The following is a 22,748-nucleotide window of genomic DNA, read 5'->3' on the forward strand; positions in this document are numbered from 1 at the left end:
TCTATATTTCACCTATGACATTTTTCTTGATTATCAAAGAACAGGAACTGACTTGTTTTATTTTCTTATTTAAATACATTTGAACGTCTATTTAAATTTTGTTTAGTTTGAGTACAAAATTAAATCAGTTTTGATCATCAATTTTACCCCTTTTCAATGAAGACAGTAAAAAAAACCACTTATTTTCTTTCAATTAATTTATAATCGCGTTTTTAAGCACGAATATTGATTTCCAAATAAAATTAAAGTATATTTGAAAAATATAAAATTAATTTCCAAATCAAATTAAGTTATTTCTATACTTCAATGATTTAGAAATGATAAAGCAATAAGGTGAAAAAATAAAAATGAAAATTCCCTCCAAGAATGAAATGATAAAAGCAAGAATTATCAGAAAAGTCTATTGTGTCCCCTAGAAAACTACATCTGCAATTTTGCATACGATGCATAAACACCAGTCACACATCAAGATAAGGTTAGAGCATTATAGAAGCGTCAAATCCCACGATGTCTTAGAGCAGACTCCAAAGAGTTATGGCAAATGCAGGAAATCTGGTATCGCAAAGGAGCTTCAATCCAATATTCAATCCATACCACTACTCCATAGATAAGCTCAACAACACCTTCAGGTTGTTCTCTCGGATTCCCTCTTACAATAATGCCACTGTCACTGTCACTGCTTCTTCCAAAAGAAAGGATGACTTTAACTCTCCTTTGGTAACTTGCTATATATGATATATATGTTCCCTCTCTAATTTGTACCAAACTGAAGTTTATTAAGGAGGAATTTGTAGTATTTATTTACTTGATGTGGCAAAACGTAGATTGGGAAGAACACCAGCAGAGGTGCTCGCCGTTTGATCACAATATCACCTGGTGATGGCAGATATCACGGGGATTGGACAAGTGATTATCTTGTCTCTTTGCACGACCTAGACTTACAGGATTTGGTTGAAGACGATGGTAACTCACGTAAGAATGCACAAGTTTTCATCAATCTCTCCGTCCAAAAGGTGCTTCCATACATTTCACCTTTCTTTGTTAATCACACCATCTCGTATTGTATTTCTTTTATCTCCATTGCTGACTACAATCAATAGTCTCAGATTTTTACGTTTGATACTTTGATGGTAATGCCAGCATGCTAGCTTTGGTTTATCCGTAGATGGAAGAGTCACCACATCCTTCACTAGAAAGTGCAGCAACTGTTCTACTCCCTATTGCCGACAGGTATTTCTTTCTGTCACCACTGTGTTAATTAATTTCTTGGTTTGGGATTTGTTGCATGCCTTGGAAATGCAGTTGTTCTTTTACTTTTTTTTATTAAAATACCATGAATTGATATTTATTATCTCTGGGCTTTCTGACATTATGAGTTTGATCTTTACCCACCATCTTTTTTTTTTTTTTTTTTTTTTTTTTTTAGATTCCTCTTATATTCAGTTGATATTTCAATGTTGAAGTGTAAGAGAATTTTGACCATTGCAAAGCAACCATTCAATGAAAAGCTCGTTCCTCTTTTTTCTACCTAAAATGTGTCTGAGTTTGGGGACAATTAAGTGCACAAATACATCATGCACCTATGAAATTCTTGGAATGAAAATGTGTCTTGCATGCATAATGTTGTTGCAATTGATGTCTTGAAGATGTATCATCTACATTGTCAAATACGTATGGTGTTAGACATATTTTATGGTTCTATGGTTGATTTCGTCTTTACTAATGGTTACAGATTGAAGCAAAATTTAACGTATGGGTTCTTATAGCACCTAAAGACGACCGCAAGCAACCACAACTTGAAATTGGAGATGACCCTAATGTAACTACCCTCTTAAACCCCCCAAATGAAATGCTTTCATTCTTTTGTCTCTTTTCTTTTTCGAATTTAGATTATGTTAAATTTTTCTATATTATTCCTCTATTATGCCTTCAAAATAAACTGGTGGATATTTGGTTTGATAATTTAAAATACATTAAAAGGATTTTTAAAATACCAACATTAATCTATTTTCTTTTTTGGAGTTGCTCTAAATTGACGACATTTGAAAAAGTTCACCTATGCAATTCTCACGGGCAAAAGGCTCGTGTCTCATTTTCTTTCCCATTTCTGGGTTTGGAGGAGTTTTTCTGTAAGGATATATATATATATATATATATATATATATATATATATATATATATATATATATATATATATATATATATAAACAAAATGAAAGTAAAATTTACATATGTTTTTAAAAAAATTTAATTTTAATTTGTAAAAAAATACTTTTTATTTCTTGATTCATATTTTTCTTTTATAGAAAATCCAAACCATTCTTAAATTATTTTAAAGTTTTTCAAATCCAATAGAGAAACTCTTGTAAGTTATATTTGAAGAGACTCCTAGCGTATATCCCCGAAATTGTGGGCTACTTGAGTTGCCTATGATGTGTTTAATATTAAGGGTAATGATTTCTACACTATCAAATTTCTGCCTCATCACATAAAAAAGTTACCGGAAAATTTGTTCCTTACAATATCAAAAAGTTACCAGAATTTTTTTTTCCGTAAGGGAGGAGTGGTTGTTTTCCGGAAAAGAATTTCTGGAAGTGTTTATTGTGTTCCGGAAAATAAATTCTGGAAGTAATAGGGTATAAGAAGAAATTTGATAGAGTGTAGGAAGCAGTATCCTAATATTAATTCCAAACATATGTTAATTTAACTTTTTATTCATCCGGTTTTTCCTATACCATTATTTGGTTTTATATATTCCATTATTTGAGAGAGTGCTTTTTACTTAACCTAATGTTGGAGAAAACTGTTAATCTTAGGAGATTTACACATATCACAATACTTAGTCTTTCTAAACTGTATCTACTTACTTCTCAGTTTTTGTTCGTGATCTGAGTTAGATATTCAACCTTGCAACAACTGTTTTATTAAGAATTTTGCAATCCAAGTAATATATATTGGATTTTGGTCTTCTAAATCGAAAGGCAATATATATTATATTCACTTTTGATGTAAAGTGAGTTAATTCTGAGGTACCTTGATGCAAATTAAGGGTTAATATACTCATTTTATCACTTTAAATAATTCCCCACCATACTATTAGCCATAAAAGGGAGGCCACTTAGATGAGGCTGGAGATGATAGATGATTGCAGTTCTACCCAAATAACAGAAATATGAGTTAGTTCTAAATGTTAAAATTTTAGGATAAAAAGGGTTACCTCAATACCAGATATTTTCTATGTGGTGAATTGAATTTTAGAACTGGTCTTAAAGCAATATTTCAATGAACATGGCTCTTTACTTTTCTATTTTAAGGAGTGACAATACCTATAACAAATTTTTAGCCACGAGATTATTTGAAAGCATAACATGTTCAATACTGGTTAACTACTCATTCAATACAGGTAATATATGTTAGACCTGGACACGAAGTTGATCTCGATTCTCTTGTACAAGATGCCATCCGACTAAACTCAGCAGTAAAAGTATAATTAGCAGTATTGCATATCATGTTTTTACATGTTGGGTTTTAAAATTTTGTATAATTATTCTTAACTTTGCAGGACTGTTGCTCTGAATTATGCGAGAAAACTGAGGGTACAATACAGTGTAAGCATTTTTTTTATTATTTAAATTTTTCATGGCGATCCAGGTGGTTGTTATTCATTACTCTTCTAATGTTTTGTAATACAGGGAATAAAAGTAACCTTGAAAAAGGAATCTAAGATATGCTTAATAATGATCTTTATTTTCTTTTCAGATATAACTGGACAAAGTCAGGCTTCGGTTGATAAAAGGTGGTCTAGACTATTGGCACTAAAGAAAACAAATTTATGATTTATAGCATAAACTAATAACTTTCATGTATACAATAATCGTCAGTTTGCAAATAGATTGTATGTATAATGTATTGATGAACAATATCCTTCTTTCTGAAGGGCAATCCATTACTAATGAATGTTTCGAAAATCTGTTTTACTCAGTCTTGCATGGGAATACTTCAGCACACATTAGATAATATAGCTAATGACAACAAAGCGATTGACTCTCAAAAACAAGCGAGCTTCTAATAGGTTTAGCCATAGTCCCATCCGAAAATGTTCAAAATTCAGGATTTAACATCTCTTTGATGAGAAAAAAAGAAGATAAAATATAACATCATGTTTGAATAAGTGAGTTGGTATAGCTAATCTGAAACAAATATCAAAATTTAGATTCTCTGTTATGTTCTTTCCTGAGTTTTTGATACTGTTCTTCTTACTCTTCAAATTATATTGATAAATAAATACTGATTTATATGTTTTAAAATATATTAACAACTTTTTTAATATACTAATTAAAGACTCACCAAGGAGACAGTACCAAAAACTCAATATCAAAATTTCAACAGAGAATTTGAACTCCAAATCTTACTGTTCTATTTCCAAGCAAACATTGAAAAACGACAAATTTCAGATTTTATCCCTAAGAAATTTACCCAATTACAGGCAGCTGAAAGTGCTAGAAAAAGCTAATGATCTAAATAGTTAGTATTCATACCAAAAATTGGTAATAATTTAATTTCAAATGTCATCCATACTGATTAACAGACGAGCTTTCAATGAACAAGATCCACAAGGAAGAATCACCGATCCTGGTAAAGTATCAACATTGAGTATAGATATCCCACTTCCCTCCCTCAATAAGGAATATCCCATTTTCTTCAGTTCCAATGAATCTACAGAAAAGTAATCACCGCATCGGCATTGATACAACAGTTCCAATGCTTCTCCAGCATCTTCAACCATCATATCCTCTAAGCTTAAATCCTCCGCAACTTCAGCAGCCAAGAAATCCTGTCTTGTGCTTCGCAGCTCCTTATCATAACAAGAGCGGGAGCTTGAATCACTCAGAATTTCCCATGCCTTCTGTACTTTCAGAAATCTCTCTCCATTTATTTCATTACTGTTGGATGTCTCCGACGACTTCAATAGCTTATCAGGATGTAAGCTGAGTACAGCACTGCGATAACTCGCACGAATTTCTTCATAATTTGCATCTTCTTTCACATTAAGAACCTTATAATGGGTTTCCTGAATCGCATTCTTGTCTAGAACCATTTTTTTATGTTGCTTGAGCTCAAACCACCCACAGAGAAAGGTTGTCTGCGTTCAAAATCATTATAGTCATTGTAATAATATCAAAATCATTAGCACAATATCAAACACAAAGCACACAGAAAAGCAAAACAATATCATAATCATATAAACAAAATATTAGAAACCTTACCGCAATGGTTACAAAAGAAACATAAAAAAGGAGAGTTAATACCTGTTCTTATTAATAGATTAAAATGCAGCAACGTATTACGCTGTAAAGACCTATCTATAGCTATTGAGAGAAAAAACAGATCTTAAATTAACTTGATTTGAGAACGAACTATCTACCGCTTCAATAGCCATAGCTCTCAACACAATCTACTACTGACATACCCATATGAGATTTAATTGGAAATTTCCGTAACATATCATTAGCCAACCAAACTTTATAAGAACCTAAGGAGAATCACACCACAAAAACTAGCTGCCATAGTTGCAGAAACCAAGGCCTTACAAAGTCACTCTAGAATCTCATACATTGCAATAGAATGAGGATGTTGAAAGTTGAAAAAAGGAATTAGTATGGACTTGAACAGATTACTTCGGTCCTGTTAGTACCATCACAATCGTAATTTTACTGGGTGAAGAATATTAAGAGAAAAAACTATAATTTACAATTAACTCGAGATTATCCAACCAAGACCTAAGTTGTTTTGAGAAACCGGAAAAAAAGAAGAAGAAAACCTGAGCACCAGTTGAAGCAGACAAATAATAAATGCGAGAACGTAGCCGGAATCGGAATTAGAATCGGAGGTGATCGATCTGTGATTTATGATCTTTTCCGGTGTTTTTCCTTCTGCAGTTTCAGCTACCTTCCCCTCTTCTCAAACACCTTCTCTTCCCTGTTCGGTTGAATTTAATATATATAAAATTTTTATAATGGAAATTTCGTCAAATTTACTTTTTAATCAAATTAAATTAAAGTTAATTATCCATGTGTTCTTAACCTTTTTTGAAGAAATTTATCTTGTGCTAAATATACATTAAAATTTAAAAAATATATATATATATATATATATATATATATATATATATATATATATATATATATATATAAATGTTTTCTATTTAAGAGAAGCTAGCATAATTTTATTTTGAATTTAATTTATATCTACTGAATATGTATATATTTGCTACCTACTAATGTCTTGTTTCACCCCAACATATTTGATTGGATTAAGATGAGTTGCTTTAATATTGGCAACCATTTGCTTGATATTATGTATGATAAGTTGCTTAGTTGTTGAAACAATTATTTATTTTTTCAGAATTAAAGACAATTTTTAACTCTTTAACATTCCATTTATTTATGACAACACAAAACAGTTAAATCTAATATTTTGTATCAATTTTAAGGATAATTTTAAAATCATAGAAAATTGTCATATTTATTTGAGTTTTGGAAAGAAAATGGTTTTTCTCTTAATCTAATTTTATACTTGTTAAAATAAAAATATTATCGACTTTTTCTTTTCAATAGGTGAATTTATTCTTGCAAATATTATTTGAATTCATCTTAGTATTTATAATTTTTTTATGTATAAATATGAATAAAATTGATTTTTTAAGTTAAGTATATGTATTTCCCTTTTATCTCCTATTCATCTTTATCTTTGTACCTCTTATCATTTTAAAATATTAAGTTAATCTAAACAACTTGTGTTGGAGTACAAACAAAGTCCCACATTGAGCGAAAGAAGGACTGGTCAAGGGTTTATATACACATATCTCCAATGGTAAGAGGCCTTTTGGAGTGGTACCAAAAGCAAACCCGTGAGGGTTTGGTCCAAAGCGGACAATGTCTTACCATGTGTGGAGTTCTATGTGTGTGTCGTACCTCTCTCCCAACAGTGGTATCGGAGCCCATGGTTCGGGTCTGGTGACCGGGCTCAGACGAGTACGTCCCCCCATGATCAGGCGAGCCAAAAGCTCATTGTGACCATGGATCGTGAAAGAGGGCTTACCATGTGTGGAGTTCTATGTGTGTGTCATACCTCCCCCAACAGTATTAACTCTTGTTTACTCATTACTTTCGTAACTTTATTTATAATGTATAATATAATAATTTTTGTTCTATTTATTTTATATTTATCTAATTATTATTTAATATTTATGCACATTGATATTTGATATTAATATATATATATATATATATATATATATATATATATATATATATATATATATATATATATATATAATTTTAGTATTTAATTTTATAGTAAGTTTTTATGATTTTTAATTTTCTTATAAATAAATTATTCATTTCAAGATAGATAGAAATGTGACAAAAACTCTAAAGCCATAGATATAATTTTCTTTTAATATAAATTTTTAGAGTTGATTATGTTGTAATAATAGAATTTGATGTTAGAATATAATAATTGGTTTGTTTTTTAATTATTTTTGCATTTTTTTTCTATGTCTTTCATCATTAAATTAAAAAAAAAAACAATTGATGATTTTTAATCTATATATGCATAACATTATGAGTTTAAATAATTTTCAATTTTAATTATAAAATTCCTTTAATTTAAGTTAGAAACCTTTCTATAGATGAATTTTTACAAATTAATTAGCTTTTAGAAGAGAAAACAATAAATATAATTAAATATAATAATATTTAATTGAAAAACTACTTCAGTTAAATTTACTATAATCATATAAAAAGTTCTTTAATTAAGAAATTATTCGGATATAATATATCGATTGTTTTAATTGTGAAAATATCATCCCTCGCACTTCAAAATCACCAAAAATTGTATATATCAAAATATATGGATGTGGAAACAAGATTTCCTACATTGTTCCACTGTTTCCCACTATATTAAATGTCTCAAATCTAATCGTATAATTAGAATAAATAAATTTGTTCATAATTTTATTATATAATAAATAAATTTATTAACCTATATACTCATTCTCTAAATTAAATGCTCTTAAGACCATATATATATATATATATATATATATTACAAAGATATCTTACGAGATCATCTTTCATTTTTTTTGGTTTTATTGTATTATATTTTACCATATTTATAACATTCAAAATCTTCAATAATGTTTTATTTAATCCTTAATAAGAAAATATATTTCAAAAAAAAAAAAGTTCTTTTATTCTCATAACTAAATTAAAAAAATTTCAAAAAAAAAAAATTTTTTTTTTTTTTTTTTTTTTTTTTTTTTTGTTTTCATAATTCTAAATCTGAACTTTTAATGCGACATGTTTCAATGAGAAAATATCGAAGACGCCTGCTAGAATATTAAATTTATAAGTTGGTTGATAAAACCAGTGTCTCCAAGCTTATTATTAAGCATGAAGGGGTTTATCAAGGAAATAGAAAAGAGAAAGAGACAAATGACATTACAGTTCTATAATTCCTCGGATGAATGGTTCTGCTAGTAGTATTAACATAACTCGTGTTTGATAAATACTACATAAGTAGTCCTATAATAATAGGATTTCCATGACAAATCTTACTGCAATCTATCCATTTATATGTCTGCAGCAAGAAAGTTACCAGACAGTGCTACCTGCATCAAAATAACGAATGACTTGAACAATAAATGCAACATTCCAAGCACCCATACTAAAAGAAATGACACAAACTGAAGAGAGTGAGAGAAAGTACCTTCTCGCCCAATTTAAAGGGAGGCAATCCCTTATAAGGACAGGTACTGCATCTGAATGCATCTCCGAGCCCACACTGCAAATCAAAGACAAATTTGAGAGCAATGCAATTATGGGGAAAATAAATTTCTGAAATGGTAATAGTAATAGTAATAAACTTCTGTCATACTAGACACAATAACCACAATATGAATCAATATTAGACATTCTTGTTTGTTCCCTTAATGCCGATCAAAATTAATGTTCGAAATCGTTTTTGCGTTACAAACGACCATTGTAAGATGATCTAACAAAACTTTTTTGAAGAGCAAGATCTGAACATACAAGTGGATTTATAATCTAAACAAAATTCCTTTCTTTACTAGGTGAGGTTGCCACCTGAATGTTTATTTAAAGCTCACAAACTCAGCAAGCTTTCAATAGCTAAATTGAAAGAAATGGCAATAACATTTGCATTTCTTCCATCCATAAGCCTCTATATACACATTCATGAGCTATGTGCAAGAAGGAAAGGAATTATGATGTAGCACTAGCTCTTATATTTCATGATATTTAAGTTAGCTTCCATGAATTGGGAAGAGAGGTTGCTTTAATGCTTCTTTGCCTCTAAATCATCTGAATTATTACAAAAAGCTAACAAACCAGATTGGGAGCTATTAAAAAGGTCAGAACTTTGATGACTAAAATGTGCAGAAAGCAAAAATGAATTCTTGTTGAACACACAACCTTAGAAAGCATAAACAAAGTATATATTACAAAGGGAAAATAATTAACACATACGCTGCCACAAGCTGATTGAGGATTATTAATCTGTTCTGCTGTCAATCCTAACTTCAAAACTTTTTCCTCTTCTTCAGCCCTCCCACAGGTGCAATTTTTGCAAGCTTTTCTAGTACTGCCAATTTCACAATCACCTATAGCAGAAACACGTCAGCTAAGAACCTAGTTTCACACAAAATACTAGTTCTGGAACAAACTTTAAAAGTGTTCCTTACCTGGCGGTAGCTGGGGTTTCTTCAAATCTTCTTCAGTCAAAAGACTATCTTCATCTATAAGATCCGAATCAACATCAATTTGCATTTTAGGTGAACTCTTTATCACCTTCTTTAAGGAAAATGATGAACCAACTTTCCATGAGGGCTTTTTTGCTTTGATCTATGAGCAATACAAAGCATATTGATTCTTATAATTCGTAAGAGTGCAATAACAATTAATTAGGAAAGAAAGAGAAAGAATAATTGATGACTCAAGGCCTAAAATCCACTCATACAATAGGAAGGCAAATTTGCCAGAAGGACAGGGAAGATAATGATTAAAAGTAGAAAAAATAAAGTAATGAAAATTAATAATTGTGCTCAAACTGAGAAACCTATAACTTCACAATAATAGTTGCCAATATCAATATACTGGTTTTAAGACAGATATCAGGCTATTGTATTCTGACGTACAGCACCAAACACAAGAAAACAATAAAAAATTGATGAATAAAAGTGGCATAGGATAGGAAGATTCCGGTTAATGAAACTTACCAAGAAAACAATAAGAAATCGATGAATAGAAGTGGCATAGGATAGGAAGGTTCCGGTTAATGAAACTTACCCCAGTTGATTGTAAAACTTGTGTTTCTGAAAACCCTGCCAGCAATAACTTGCTCTGAAGATCAGATATTATCTGCATGGATGATGGGGAAAATAATCAGACTATGCAATAGAACAATATCAATTCCACTAGGCACTATCTAAGACGTTATTACCTTATCAAATGAGCCCACTGTAGACTGAGATGACTTGCGAATGAGAATTATACCACCCACTTTTAACACTCTAAGAATTTCTTGAATCAGTTGGTCCCCAGGACAATCACTTGACAACCAGTTTAAAATAGCAGAATCAACAGAGGAAGACTCCAATGGCAAATTGCCTGAAATTTGCAATGATAGGTGAAAGAAAATGGTTACAATACAATAAAATATGATATATGTGTGAAATGGAAATGTGAATTTGAATCCATGTTCTTTAAAGAAAAACAACTATTGGTTGACATGTTTAAAGGAATTGGACAAAATACAGGAAGGACTGGCTATTTCCAATTTTGTTGCACTTCAGGCATTTTGTTGCTAAAACTAAAGGTTGAACCTCTGATGTGTTGAAGATCCAAAGCTTGATGTGGCTAAAGATATAATATATTGAAATTTGACACTATATACTGTTGCAGATAAACAAAGAAACTAAGAAAAACTGAGCAGTCAATGGCAGGAGAGAACAAAATACCATAACTCTCCCACATTTTGACGCAATTGTTCTCTTTGACATAAGTATCATTTTGTCTTTTTGGTTCTTATCTCATCAACAAATATACCTGGAGGCCGGTGCTTAATATCTTTGCTGTTATTGACATATTTTGACTGGCCTAGCATATTGAGTTGAAAAAGTCTAACCTGAAAGTATATTGATATATTTCTATGTTTTAATTTTAATAAAGAATAAAATTTATTATAATGACAATCAAGCCGCATTATAGCATTAAACAAGCCTTTATTAACTTTATTGATGGCTTGAAATTGTTATTCTTGTTATCAAGCTTACAAAGGAAACTGATTTTTTCATGAGAGCATAGGAACACAATCAGAACACCCATCAATTCAGAGCGCACGAAACCAGATATACAAAGTAATTCAACTCCTGGGTCTGCTTATTTTTATTAAACTAATGCATCTCAGTCTGATAGATAACAAAGAGATTCAGATTATGGATTCATTCAACTGGAGAAAATATTAACAGAAACAAGGGAAATAAGGGCCATCATAACCACCCATAACAAGATAGTATGACCAAGTGATCAATAAACTATAGTCTACTGACCTAATTCACTATTTTGGCAACTACAGGGATCAAATGAGTAATTAAAGTCATAAATTGTAAACTTCTTGGATTTAAAACTGATTCAATAAAACAGTTCACTTTGGTATAACACAATTGCATTCCACCTTCTTATTTACTGCTCCTACAAGTGGAGAGTATTTACCCAGAAATTCATAAAAAAATGAAGAATCAAGAATCAAGAGAATTACTTAATAGCGAGGCCGATGTAAGAACTAGAGGATCAGATTCCTGAACCCCTTCATTGCCAAGTTCTGTAATTGTCTCAAACACTTGACTGACGGAAAGAACTGCTCCATCTGTAAAAACCAGGACAGCACGGCCTTTCTTTGCACCATCCTGCAATAATCAAAACTTAAATTTAAAACATTGAAAGTTAAAGATGTTCACGTCTTTCTATCCTCACATAGACAACAAAATATTTTAGCATGAAAGAGAAATATAAAGAAAAACAAAATGAAGACATAGTTTCAACTATTCCAACACTGGAATGAAAATTTTTGAAGCATCAAAATTAGTCTCGGTAGATGAAAAACAAGAATTGAAATCATAAAAGGAATTTGAGTGTGCGGTAGAAAAATAAACCTAGAAACAAAGAGAACAAAGGAAGCTAATATGTTATTAGAGAGAGAAAAAAAGGTAAACAGAAGGGAAGAGAAAGGAACGAACCATTCCGATGCGAAGCAAAAGCAAAAGCAACCGGAGACAATGGAAGCTTCAAGAAAAAGGCAAAGTCGGCGACTGCGAAAACAAATTTCTTAAACTGATATTAGGAGAAAGAGAATTGCGGGTATTAATATGGAGAAGGAAGGAAGGAAAATCGTGCAGATCACGTGAGTGTGGCATACAAAACCACTGAGATTTACCTTCGTGCCTATAAAAAAACTGTAATTGGTTTTAAATGTTTGTTAATTTAAAAGGACAACTTTCTTTATAGATAATGGATATTAAATTTTCAACAAATAAATTTCTGAGGTTTTTTTTTATACTATTGTGTTATTTAAATATAAGAAAATATGTCATATTCGTTTGATTATATAATTCAATATTAAGATTTTAAAAATATTTAAATATAATTTTTCATGAGTTGGAGAAATACATGCAGAAGTAATTTAACGTTGTCCAATATTTATTCAATTAAAAAATTAATTGTTCATTATAATTTTATTTGATACGGTACTATATATTCAGAAATTAATAATTTTATTTTAATATGCGTAATTTAAGAACTAAATATAAATATAAACATAAATAATTTAAATGAATCCGTGCTTCTTTTTATGTTTATTTGTTTTCCAATTTTATTATTTAAATACAGTTTTTTCTTAAATTAAAACAATTATTTTTTAAGTAATTGTTTTTATTAATATATTTCATTTTACTATTTTATTTTTTAAGTATTGTAAATCTTTTTTGAAACTCAATTAACTATTTTTAATAAGAAAAAATTGTGAATGACTTTTTATTTTTTATCACGAGAAAAAGAGTGAATATAGTATTTAAAAAAGAAAAATGCTTTCTTATAAATTTCAATTCAAATATTCGACAATGACTAAAATTATATTTTAAAATTTTCAAAAAATATGGACACCGTTTTTTTTTTTTTAAATATCAATGATATATGACAAATCTGAAATAGAAATACTGTTAATACACCAACCCTGATTAGGTTAGTACTTAGCTTAAATTAATCAAAGAAGCTCATAAAGAAACAACAAATCCACAAAAAAAAAAAAAAATAGTCCAAAATAAATTAATGTTATCACCTTTTAGAGCACTTCAAATTAAAATAATATAAGACGATGAATGTAAAATTATTAAACATTAAATATATAGTTTTTTATATACCCTTTTCAGTAAAAAATGATACATATCAACTAACAGATTTTCTCTAGAATTAAGCAATTATAAATTTAGCATGTCAAAGCACAAATCATTATACCAATATATATGAAGATAAAGGTTTGGGAGACAGATTCTACTTACACCTCTTTCAATTTTTCCGCCTAATACAAATAATTTATTTAATTTAATTCATAAAAATGCATATTTATTACCATCCCTATTCTAGTGGAGAGGATCCAGTAATCTTTTTATGCATCTGGTTTGAAGGAGGGAAGAAAATGATTTGAAAATTGAGAAAGGATATGGGGGGCACTGCTCTCAATAATGTTGATAGTGTAGACAGTATTAGGAAGTTGATTCAATGTAATATATAACACTGTGCTAACATCAAACTAAAGGGAGAATTGATAAGAGTAAGAGAGGAGTTACAAAAAGAATTATCTTCGGTCATGCGATCTCCCAGATTCCAATTGATGTTTGGAAGATTCTAGAGAACTTCTACCTTTAGCATCAGTATGTTTATCTTCCCTGGAATCATGTGAATGAGATGCCTTTTGACGCCGCAGCATATCCTCTGCATACCTGCGCCACAATGCTTCTCTTTCTTTTCTTGGAACTTTGTTATATCTTGGATCAGATTTTAGAACTCGCTTAGCTGTAGACCAAGAATTGAGCACTGTTTTTCCATCGTCATTTTCATGAGATGCAGCATCAGTGGTCAATACTTCAGCCAAGAGAACTCTAAATTCGTGAGCACATCGCTGGCCAAATCACAATAATCACGGGTGTTAAGAATGGGACATATAAGTGACACTGAAGAGAATGGCATACACACCACTATCTCATATATTGTTCTCTTACCTCCTGAAGCATCTTCACGTGTTCCCGAAACAACTTTTCCGTATCAGAAGAATCAAGTTCAGGATTAGTTGCGCGTCCTTGAGGATCCTTTTCTAATTTAGGTTTCGATTCCGTCCATGATGCCTAACAACATAGTACGCAAATGGCATTAATTTTACATTGATGAAAGAAAATGGGATAAAATTTATCATCAATATCAGCCAAGTTCCTAGTAAATAAGAAAATTAAGAGTGAGCAATCTTAAAGCAATCAAGTGTCAGAAAAACTCACTTGCATTAATCTAATTCTTATCTACTTTTTAATAAAATTCCTTAATTCAAGATGGTACAGTACTGCGATGAATCAGAAGTGGAAGAATAAAACTGAGAAGATATCATTACTCAAAACAACAGTGAGTCCAGAGGGACTACATACATTCTAATTCTTTCAGATTGCGGGATACTGTTAAGTTGATTATTAAAGATTTTCGAAAGAATTTCGTAGCCCTGACACAAAAAGAAATCTATACCAGAGGATCTTTGATTGTCTCCACGAGTAAAGCTTGAAAAGAAGTAACTGCCTCCTTTCTTCTAATTTTTAGTCGCACTCTCTCCATTTCCTGTTCTTCTCTTTCCTTCCTTTTGCGCAGCTCTCGTTCTCTTTCCCTGAGCTTGTCCTGTAAAATAGTTTCAACTTCCTGTAACTTGCTTTATAATCAATACATCACAAAAAGAAATGAAAATGAGTTGTTACAGGAGCACCTCTATATAAATATAAATTGGTAGAAAGGTCAATTTGGTCCTTGAACGTATATAAGAAGGTTTCAATTTAGCCCTAGAATTTATATAAATTTAAACCTGTAAGTAATGTCCATCTCTCATTCATCTTTCATTTTAAGTAGGTTCTTGCATGTCACTATTAAAATGCAATTTAGTCATTGTATGTTATCATTCAAAACACAATTTAGTCTATGTATGGATTAAATTGCCATTTAATGATAATATACAGGGACCTATCTGAAACGAAGGACGACTATAAAAAGGAGGCTACTTTCAAGAACCAAAATGATGATCCAGTGAATATAATAATAAGCAAACTCATGTAATACAATAATGCAGACCAATATAAAAAAGAAAAATAATGAATAAAAGATACTTTAATACCAGTAATAAAAGTCACTACGATGAAAGTACACTTCCAATGACCTAAAAATGTAAAGTAGTTCAGCAGCCTCTATGCACCATGAATATACTCGGCACCGATAAAAATGATAACGGGAAAAAAAGTAGATGGCAGTTATTCTCGTTTCTAATTAGCAACTTATTTGCTTATTAAGATAGGCAATCGTTGCATATTAACCAGCTGATACCTGCTCCTCCCTTTTAGCTTTGGTCTCTCTTTCTGTCGCATATTCAGCAGCTTTCAGTTCAGATAAATACTCATTGAACAAACCTTCCCTATCCTCATGCCTCACAGATTTATATCTTGGGTCATCCCTTAAACTTTCTTTAACCTGTATCCACAGAAGATTATAGATTAGGAAAAATAAGAAATCGAAAAAGCGAGCAATACATATGCCACATTCAAAAGTTACACTTACATGTACATGTATACCAAAACTTGTCTCTAAAAGAAGCTAATTATCAAACTATATTCTTGGGAGTATATTAACAATCTAAAGTTGAGGCTTGTGAGAAAATGAGAAAGGAAAATTTTCTAAACGTGTTTGAATTTTTTTTTTTGTCCCAGCAGAGTGAACTTATTTATATTCAGGAGCCTTACAAAAATAATCAATGCCAAAGAATTTATCAATGGATGAATTTAAGATACCACTATTACCGAAGATTCATTGATCCTAGCTATATACCATGTATATATAGGCTACTTGAAAAAACAAACATCAAAGAAGCTCTTGCTCTCCTAAAACATTCCTATTTCCAACACTTGCTAACATATCCTACCTTTTTATTAAAAAAGAACATAATAGAAAGGTTCATTCAAAAAAAGCATATTAGCAAGTCGTACCCAGAAGTATCTCGAAATCTTCCTAATATAACCCTAAAAACAATTAGGAGGATACCGAACACCTCGACGAGTGAGACAGTGATATTGAGAAAATCAACACTTTATTTTATTACAGCCATTATCATTCTCAGTAACATGGAAAACAACATCCCACTATCAGATAACATAACCCAAAACAATTTATTCAAATCCTTGAGAAAATCAACACTTGATTTTGTAACAGTCAATATCATTCCCAGTAACATGGAAAACGAACTCCTCATCCTGCTATCACATAACCCAAAAATATTTCATTCAAATCCAATAAAAACACAGCCACTCGTGAAGACTCAATTTTTTTCTCCCTCCTGGTTTTTCAGACATCAACTCGTAACATTTACAAATTAAGAAATAACTCATAGGGAGACAACTTAAAAATGACACTAGTTCGCATGTTTGTGATCTTGAAAGAAAATTAAACATTATCTTATAGCACTTGAATACGTTTTTAATTCCTGCATCTAAGTAGTAGAAAAAAATTATGTCAACACTAATTTATGACACACATACCCTGGACCAACGTGAGTTGAAAGATATATCTCCTCGCTCTTTAAGCATTGACTTAAAACTGGCTGCAGCAGCTGCACGCATTGCTTGAGTCTTTTCTTCAGCAGCTTTCTTCAAAGGAAGCACTCTGAAACACAAATAGGAACCCGTCAACCAGCATTCTGTAAACACCACATTTGATAAAAAAAAGCCATCTACCATGCAAATTCAAAGAGTTCAGAGGGCATAAGGACACACCCACAGTGAATCCGAGAGTCTGTGATTAGCCTACTACCTGCTGACTCAAGTTGCTTTCAAGGATTACAACAGAAATCATTTCTCTGTCTAGGAAAAAGTTCAATATTAATGCAAATGAGGATCCAAACCAAAGCAGTACATATACACACAAAGTTAAGAACTTATATAGAGGTGAGAGGACGTAAAGGAATCCTTGAGCAAGGAGGTTAAGGCAAAAAAGGAGCCCTAGACAAGAAAGAAAAAGTGAGGCTGCAGCTGAAACTCAGTTGTCCAAATGGTATTTAATATATGAATTTTCTCAATCTTTACTTTCCATAAAATTATATATATATACACTCATGAACAGCCCTTTCAAGTATATATATCCGTATCAATTTAAGCTGAAAAACCTTAACATTTTCCTTCTTTTAACACTATGAACCTGAAAGCCATAGAAAGCAGAATAGCACTAGTCAAAACTCATTCCATGCAGTAGCCTGGATCCCATGAGTTCACAGCAGATCAATAGATAAATCCTAGTTCCAGGATGATGCTTAATTTAATCAATACATTAATATGTATATCACAACTTCTAAAATTTTCATCAATCGTGACAATTTAGAGGTTTTTAATCAACCCTATCCGATATTTGGACAAGTGACTCCCAGCATATCTCCCACAATATGCAAGATGACATTGATACTGTACCAAACAGTGGCTACTCAGTAGATATTTCAATCTCTTCCCAGGTTGAATACTTGACCGCATAAACTTGTTTACCACTGAAGGATACTACCATAACTCAATTAAAAAGTATGTTTTTTATGAAAAATTAACGAAGTATGGACCTTCTGTGGTTTGTATGCCCAACATCCATGATGAATGATCAGAAGATTCAAGGAAATAAAAAGAAAATGTCCTATTCGAAATCCATGTTAAGAATGACAGATAGAAATACAGACTTCCAGACACAACTTCCACAAAGCATCATACGATGTGTATAATTGTTTGATATGACAGACCACCTCGGCACAGCTAGGAGATCCAAAAGCACGACTAGTGTGAAAATTAATAAATCAAATAAATATGATGGGAAGGATGCTGCAAATGTGAAAATATCACATCAGAAATTGGCAGAAACCTAAATGGAATATCCTATCAAAATGTGAAGTGGCACCTTTCATTCAATAAGTGCTCTTGCTCCTTGCGGTCCAATGCCTCAAACCGTGGATCATTTCCCCATTTCTTCCGAAAAGTTTGATAATCAGTATTGTAGTTAATATCCTGAAAAAATTAATACCGTATATTCATTTAGAAGTTCCACAGATCGAAGGCAGTTAGATTTTATCATGGAACAATAATTAGTATGAATACGCATCAAAACAAGGCAATATAAACCTCTGAGGCTTCATCCAGTAATTGCTTATATCCTTCAATTGCAGCCTTCTGTGCAGCACGCTTTTCTTTGCGTTCTTCTTCAGCACGGGTTTTAACATAATGCTCAAACAAGGATCTTCTAGCAGAATAACTTGGGATGGCCTATAATGACAGATTATATATAATAAAAAGCTTGCAGATGACAACATAAAGAAGCCAAAACGTGAAAGAAAAAAAAAAAGATACAATATTGGGGACAAGACATCTTTCAAAAACAATAGACAATTTTAAAGCTAGGTATATTGTCTCCAAAAGTTTTCTAGCCCTATGCATGTACATTAGAGAACTGTCCTTAAAGAAACCATGAGCCAAAAACCACAAGGAGGCCATAGATGATTACCACATTTCATAAATTTTTAAAAGAACAATTTAAAGATGCACCAACTTTTACCTTTCTTCCCCCCAAAAACTAGGTAGTGGGAGCAGCAAACTCTTTAAAATTGAAAGAACATGTAATATTGTTATGGCTCCTAAGATGAAACATTTACATACATGTATAAAATTTACAACTTACTCTCAAATCAGTTACCCTAAACCACGTGTTATTAAAAAAAAAAAAAAAAACTAGACTTGATTTCACACAATGTTCTTGTAGTTACATTTGCACTTTATCACAAGTGAAACGACTAACTTACACATGGATACCATTCCAACAATCACACAGCGTGACACAATTCTGACAAAGTTGATACAAATTCCAGCACTGAACAAAACTATAAGTGAAGAAATTACATAAAACTATAAGAGTGCCAGTTGAAGGAAAGACCACTGGTTCCAAATAAAAATATTAAAAAAAATTAGTTTCAAAATACCTTAAAACGTGGATCAAATACTATCTTTGGCAATTCTTTCTCCCATTTTGAGAATGGTGCCACTCCGCGTTCCTTGAGCATCTCCTACAAAATTTTAGACACAAATAAACAAAAATTATTAGATACGAACTAAAGTGAGAGTGAAGGTTCACGACTTTATGTTGCATTGGTTACACAGAATTGATTTAAGAGAAAGAAAATAGTAAGTTATTCTATTCAAATTTTAGCAGACTTTATAATTATGTAAAATGCAGTAAGAAGGGGTTCAATTTAACATCATATAATCAAGAACTTCTTTTTGTAGGTGATATTTGACATATGGCAGTTGTTACCCTGGTAAGATGAATGAGAGGAAAGATTAATTTTTTCTAGACAAAACACATGTTCAGGCCGGGACCTGTTGTCAGCACACACCAAACAATGGAAACACAAGTATGTGACCTATTCTAGGGCAGCTTGCTGAGGTTCTGCTTCTTCCCAGATCCTTCATTATTTCCAGAAGTCCCCTGACTTCTCCCCTGTGCCAAGTGCCACCATACAAATAAGGACTCTATTAACTTATTAGTAACTAACTTAATTTCCAGTTGGGCTAGAGTAAGCCCTAGCCATCACCTGTTTTCTTCTATAGACCCTTATAATAATACCTCTGCTACCAATTGAAAGGAACCTTGGGACAAGCACATCACGAAAACTAACAGTCAAACTTGCACCCAGGGTTACAAACCCACACCAGAATCCCATATTTCCAATGTACAATCTCATACCTTGAAATTGGATCCTCACATTCCACAATGCTCCACATCCCTGGTGCCCTATCTGGCTATGCACTAACCCTTTGACTAGTCCTACGCAAACATTGCAATGGTATTGTCACCCTACAAGATGGTCATTTGCAGCTGAAACATGGTGAGACTTAGATAAGAATTAATAAGATAATGCATAGGGAGAGCCCCCACCAAAAAAGCTAACCATTGTAGTTGGAGACTCCAAGACCTTAGAAACCCCCCCACCAAAATCCCATCCGTAAGCTTTTATTCTACGTGACATGAATACCTTTCTCTTTCACCTTTATGTTTGCAGTGAAAGCAGTACCTTGTGTTATTGACAATAGGAAACTGGAAACACCACCTAATTACTTTACCATAGTTCCAACAACTTCTAGGAATGGATTCTCCACTTCCAAATAGTCAAACACGCTTTATAAAACAAATTGACAGCATAGTCCATTTAACAAGGATATGCATAGGGAATATAGGCAATTACTTTTTAGCATGTTTACTGTTTCATCCATCTATACAAGTAAATAATAAAATAACAATAAAAATTCTTACAGATATTCTTACTGATACATATGATTTAAGTAATTATATATGCTTTATATCCATTATTTAGTAACAGAAAATTATATTCTCTGAAGAAAAAGGCAAGCTTACCAAAGGAGGGAGAATAAGGATTCCTCACTCCTTCGTAAACTACTAGGAAAGCTTGCCACCAAACACATAATAATTAGTTGGAAATAAGAAAATAGCTTTACAATCCTTACATTTGTCAACAAAGCAGATCCGCGGGTGAACAACATAGAAAACAGAATTTTCACTGAAGCAAAATATGAATAGAGACCATTCCACAGTACAGGCAAGCCTTTTTTCCTAACAAAACTAAAAGGAAATATAGCTCAAAGAAAAACTAAACTAGGAGGTACCATGACTCTGGAAGAAAGTAAAATTCTGAAATACTTGATCCAACAATTTTAATTTTAATTTGTCACAGAAATGGTGCACTACAGAATTAAATTAAATACAAATACACAACAATTTAAAAGTCTTTAATAAACTACTTCGATTATACAAATTTTAAAAACAATATAATCACAACAACAATGTGAATAACATCCAAACCAGACAAAAGTTTCATTGAATAATAAACCAAGGGTAAAAGAAAATGCAAAGTGAGGGCAATACATTTCACATGGTAATTTTAACTTATTTACCAACCAATAATGAAATCAGGGCAGCAGGATTAAGATTCATCATAATATAAAACAACAGAAAAGAACTACATCGACTCAAAGAAAGAGACAAATATACCTTGAATTGAATGATGCACTCCTCCTTTGAAGGCCCACTGTCTTCATCTTCAGAATCTGAAGATGTATCAGAAACATTAGTAGCACCATTAGTATCTTTTTGCTTATCTTTGCTATTATCTGCTTGCATGCCCTTAGAGGTAGATTCAATTGCTTTTGAACCATTTGATTCAGATCCTGTTTGTACTGATGGCACAGGAATAGAAGAGGAAGTAACAGGTGTTCCTGAATCCTGCAATTTCTTCTTGATCAAATCCAAAGCCGATGATGGGCTCTGTAGATTAGAGGGTTTAAGAGCTGCAGCATCACGACCACCAGTATTAATAGCAGGAGCATTCAGAGTAACCATTCCAGACCCTCTATCAGACAATACATTAGTATTTGGAACTGACATTAACTGATCTTTTGCAACATCACCATCTTGTTTCTTTTTCAATTCAGACACCTCATTTGGAATTTGCCAGCAGCTAGTCTAACATAGAACAAAATGATAAAAATAAGTAATTTATAAAGTTTACGCTATTAGATGGATTTTCACACACACAGTAAAGGCAACATTATGGTTAGAATGTAACTTGGTAGTTCATCCCAGAAAGACAGAAGGAGACTGGCAGGGAAACAAGACAAACTGAGACAATAAAGTTGATTAGTTTGAGAATATAGGAACCATACCTTGGTTCGATTGTTGTAGTAATATTTTTTTCCATCACTAGTAGAGACCGACAACCAATCAGTACCAGGCAAATCCATCCTATTACAATAAAAAAATAATAAAAGTTGAAAAGATAAGATTGTAAATTTTTTATAAACAGGACGCAAATAGCATTGTGACAACAACTTAGAAGAAATTAAAAATTTAAATGGATACATAAAGGTCACCAAATCCATTAACAAAGAATCTCATAATACTCCCAGCACTATAGCAAGAAACCATATGCATTCTAACTTCTGGCAATTGTGATTTCTTTGCAACCTAACAGTATTGTTACAGAAATTTCCTCTGAATCAGATTAATTTGTCTATAGAACCCTTCCAACCAATAAATCCATATCTATATATAAGGCATGAAACTTTCTTAGGAGCATTGGATGCAGTATATTCAATTCTTAGGACCAAATATAATTACATGGTCATAATCACGTTTACCCTATGGATGCAGAGAAAGAAACAATGAAAGAAAACATTGAAATTTTTTATTTGATTGAAGAGAATAAAAAAGGGAGAAATACTAAAGAATTCAGAATTTTCTCTAAAACAGAATAGTTAATATTTAACCTTCCCTTCGTTTTAG

At 31.7% G+C, this 22,748-nt stretch overlaps 4 protein-coding genes across 5 annotated transcripts in view; 1 reads left to right on the forward strand and 3 right to left on the reverse strand.

The window, feature by feature from the left end:
* Positions 1–378: 378 nt before the first annotated feature.
* Positions 379–3,981, forward strand: LOC106755558 (large ribosomal RNA subunit accumulation protein YCED homolog 2, chloroplastic). Its single transcript, XM_014637729.2, has 7 exons — positions 379–717; positions 825–1,013; positions 1,141–1,230; positions 1,733–1,819; positions 3,404–3,484; positions 3,563–3,608; positions 3,760–3,981. The coding sequence occupies exons 1-7, from the start codon at positions 535–537 to the stop codon at positions 3,834–3,836; spliced, it is 753 nt and encodes a 250-aa protein (XP_014493215.1). The 5' UTR covers positions 379–534; the 3' UTR covers positions 3,837–3,981.
* A 532-nt stretch (positions 3,982–4,513) lies between these two features.
* On the reverse strand, positions 4,514–5,986 carry LOC106755721 (DPH4 homolog). The gene is made up of 2 exons (XM_014637931.2): positions 5,822–5,986; positions 4,514–5,143 (listed from the first exon to the last, which is right to left on the reverse strand). The coding sequence occupies exon 2, from the start codon at positions 5,096–5,098 to the stop codon at positions 4,562–4,564; it is 537 nt and encodes a 178-aa protein (XP_014493417.1). The 5' UTR covers positions 5,099–5,143; positions 5,822–5,986; the 3' UTR covers positions 4,514–4,561.
* Positions 5,987–8,389: 2,403 nt separating this feature from the next.
* Positions 8,390–12,474, reverse strand: LOC106754896 (anamorsin homolog). The gene is made up of 8 exons (XM_014636969.2): positions 12,320–12,474; positions 11,842–11,989; positions 10,525–10,691; positions 10,371–10,442; positions 9,767–9,926; positions 9,552–9,685; positions 8,773–8,847; positions 8,390–8,674 (listed from the first exon to the last, which is right to left on the reverse strand). Exons 1-8 carry the CDS (start codon positions 12,320–12,322, stop codon positions 8,636–8,638), a joined length of 798 nt encoding a protein of 265 aa, XP_014492455.1. The 5' UTR covers positions 12,323–12,474; the 3' UTR covers positions 8,390–8,635.
* A 1,281-nt stretch (positions 12,475–13,755) lies between these two features.
* Positions 13,756–22,748, reverse strand: part of LOC106756100 (pre-mRNA-processing protein 40C) — a 12,587-nt gene continuing 3,594 nt past the window's right edge. Inside the window, exons 8-17 of one of the 2 annotated variants that reach the window (XM_014638365.2) lie at positions 22,130–22,208; positions 21,459–21,929; positions 19,372–19,455; positions 18,521–18,661; positions 18,300–18,406; positions 16,910–17,033; positions 15,705–15,848; positions 14,865–15,011; positions 14,357–14,479; positions 13,756–14,256 (exon numbers count right to left, since the gene is read on the reverse strand). In XM_014638365.2, coding sequence (XP_014493851.1) covers positions 13,933–14,256; positions 14,357–14,479; positions 14,865–15,011; positions 15,705–15,848; positions 16,910–17,033; positions 18,300–18,406; positions 18,521–18,661; positions 19,372–19,455; positions 21,459–21,929; positions 22,130–22,208 — 1,744 coding nt within the window. In that variant the 3' untranslated portion in view covers positions 13,756–13,932. The other variant, XM_022777830.1, reaches the window with a different exon arrangement.

The sequence above is a fragment of the Vigna radiata genome, chromosome 2 (genome assembly GCF_000741045.1).
Source record: "Vigna radiata var. radiata cultivar VC1973A chromosome 2, Vradiata_ver6, whole genome shotgun sequence".
Classification (NCBI taxonomy): domain Eukaryota; kingdom Viridiplantae; phylum Streptophyta; class Magnoliopsida; order Fabales; family Fabaceae; genus Vigna; species Vigna radiata.

What these genes read in the sequence shown, in the direction of transcription:
- LOC106755558 (XM_014637729.2), top strand. Translation starts at nt 535, where the DNA reads ATGGCAAATGCAGGAAATCTGGTATCGCAAAGGAGCTTCAATCCAATA. An exon ending in ATGACTTTAACTCTCCTTTG is followed by an intron (nt 718 to 824) that starts GTAACTTGCTAT and finishes GGCAAAACGTAG; the next exon opens with ATTGGGAAGAACACCAGCAG. An exon ending in AACTGAGGGTACAATACAGT is followed by an intron (nt 3,609 to 3,759) that starts GTAAGCATTTTT and finishes TTTTCTTTTCAG; the next exon opens with ATATAACTGGACAAAGTCAG.
- LOC106755721 (XM_014637931.2), bottom strand. Translation starts at nt 5,098, where the DNA reads ATGGTTCTAGACAAGAATGCGATTCAGGAAACCCATTATAAGGTTCTT.
- LOC106754896 (XM_014636969.2), bottom strand. An exon ending in AAGTTTTACAATCAACTGGG is followed by an intron (nt 9,927 to 10,370) that starts GTAAGTTTCATT and finishes TATTGCTCATAG; the next exon opens with ATCAAAGCAAAAAAGCCCTC. An exon ending in CTCAATCAGCTTGTGGCAGC is followed by an intron (nt 8,848 to 9,551) that starts GTATGTGTTAAT and finishes TTTGATTTGCAG; the next exon opens with TGTGGGCTCGGAGATGCATT.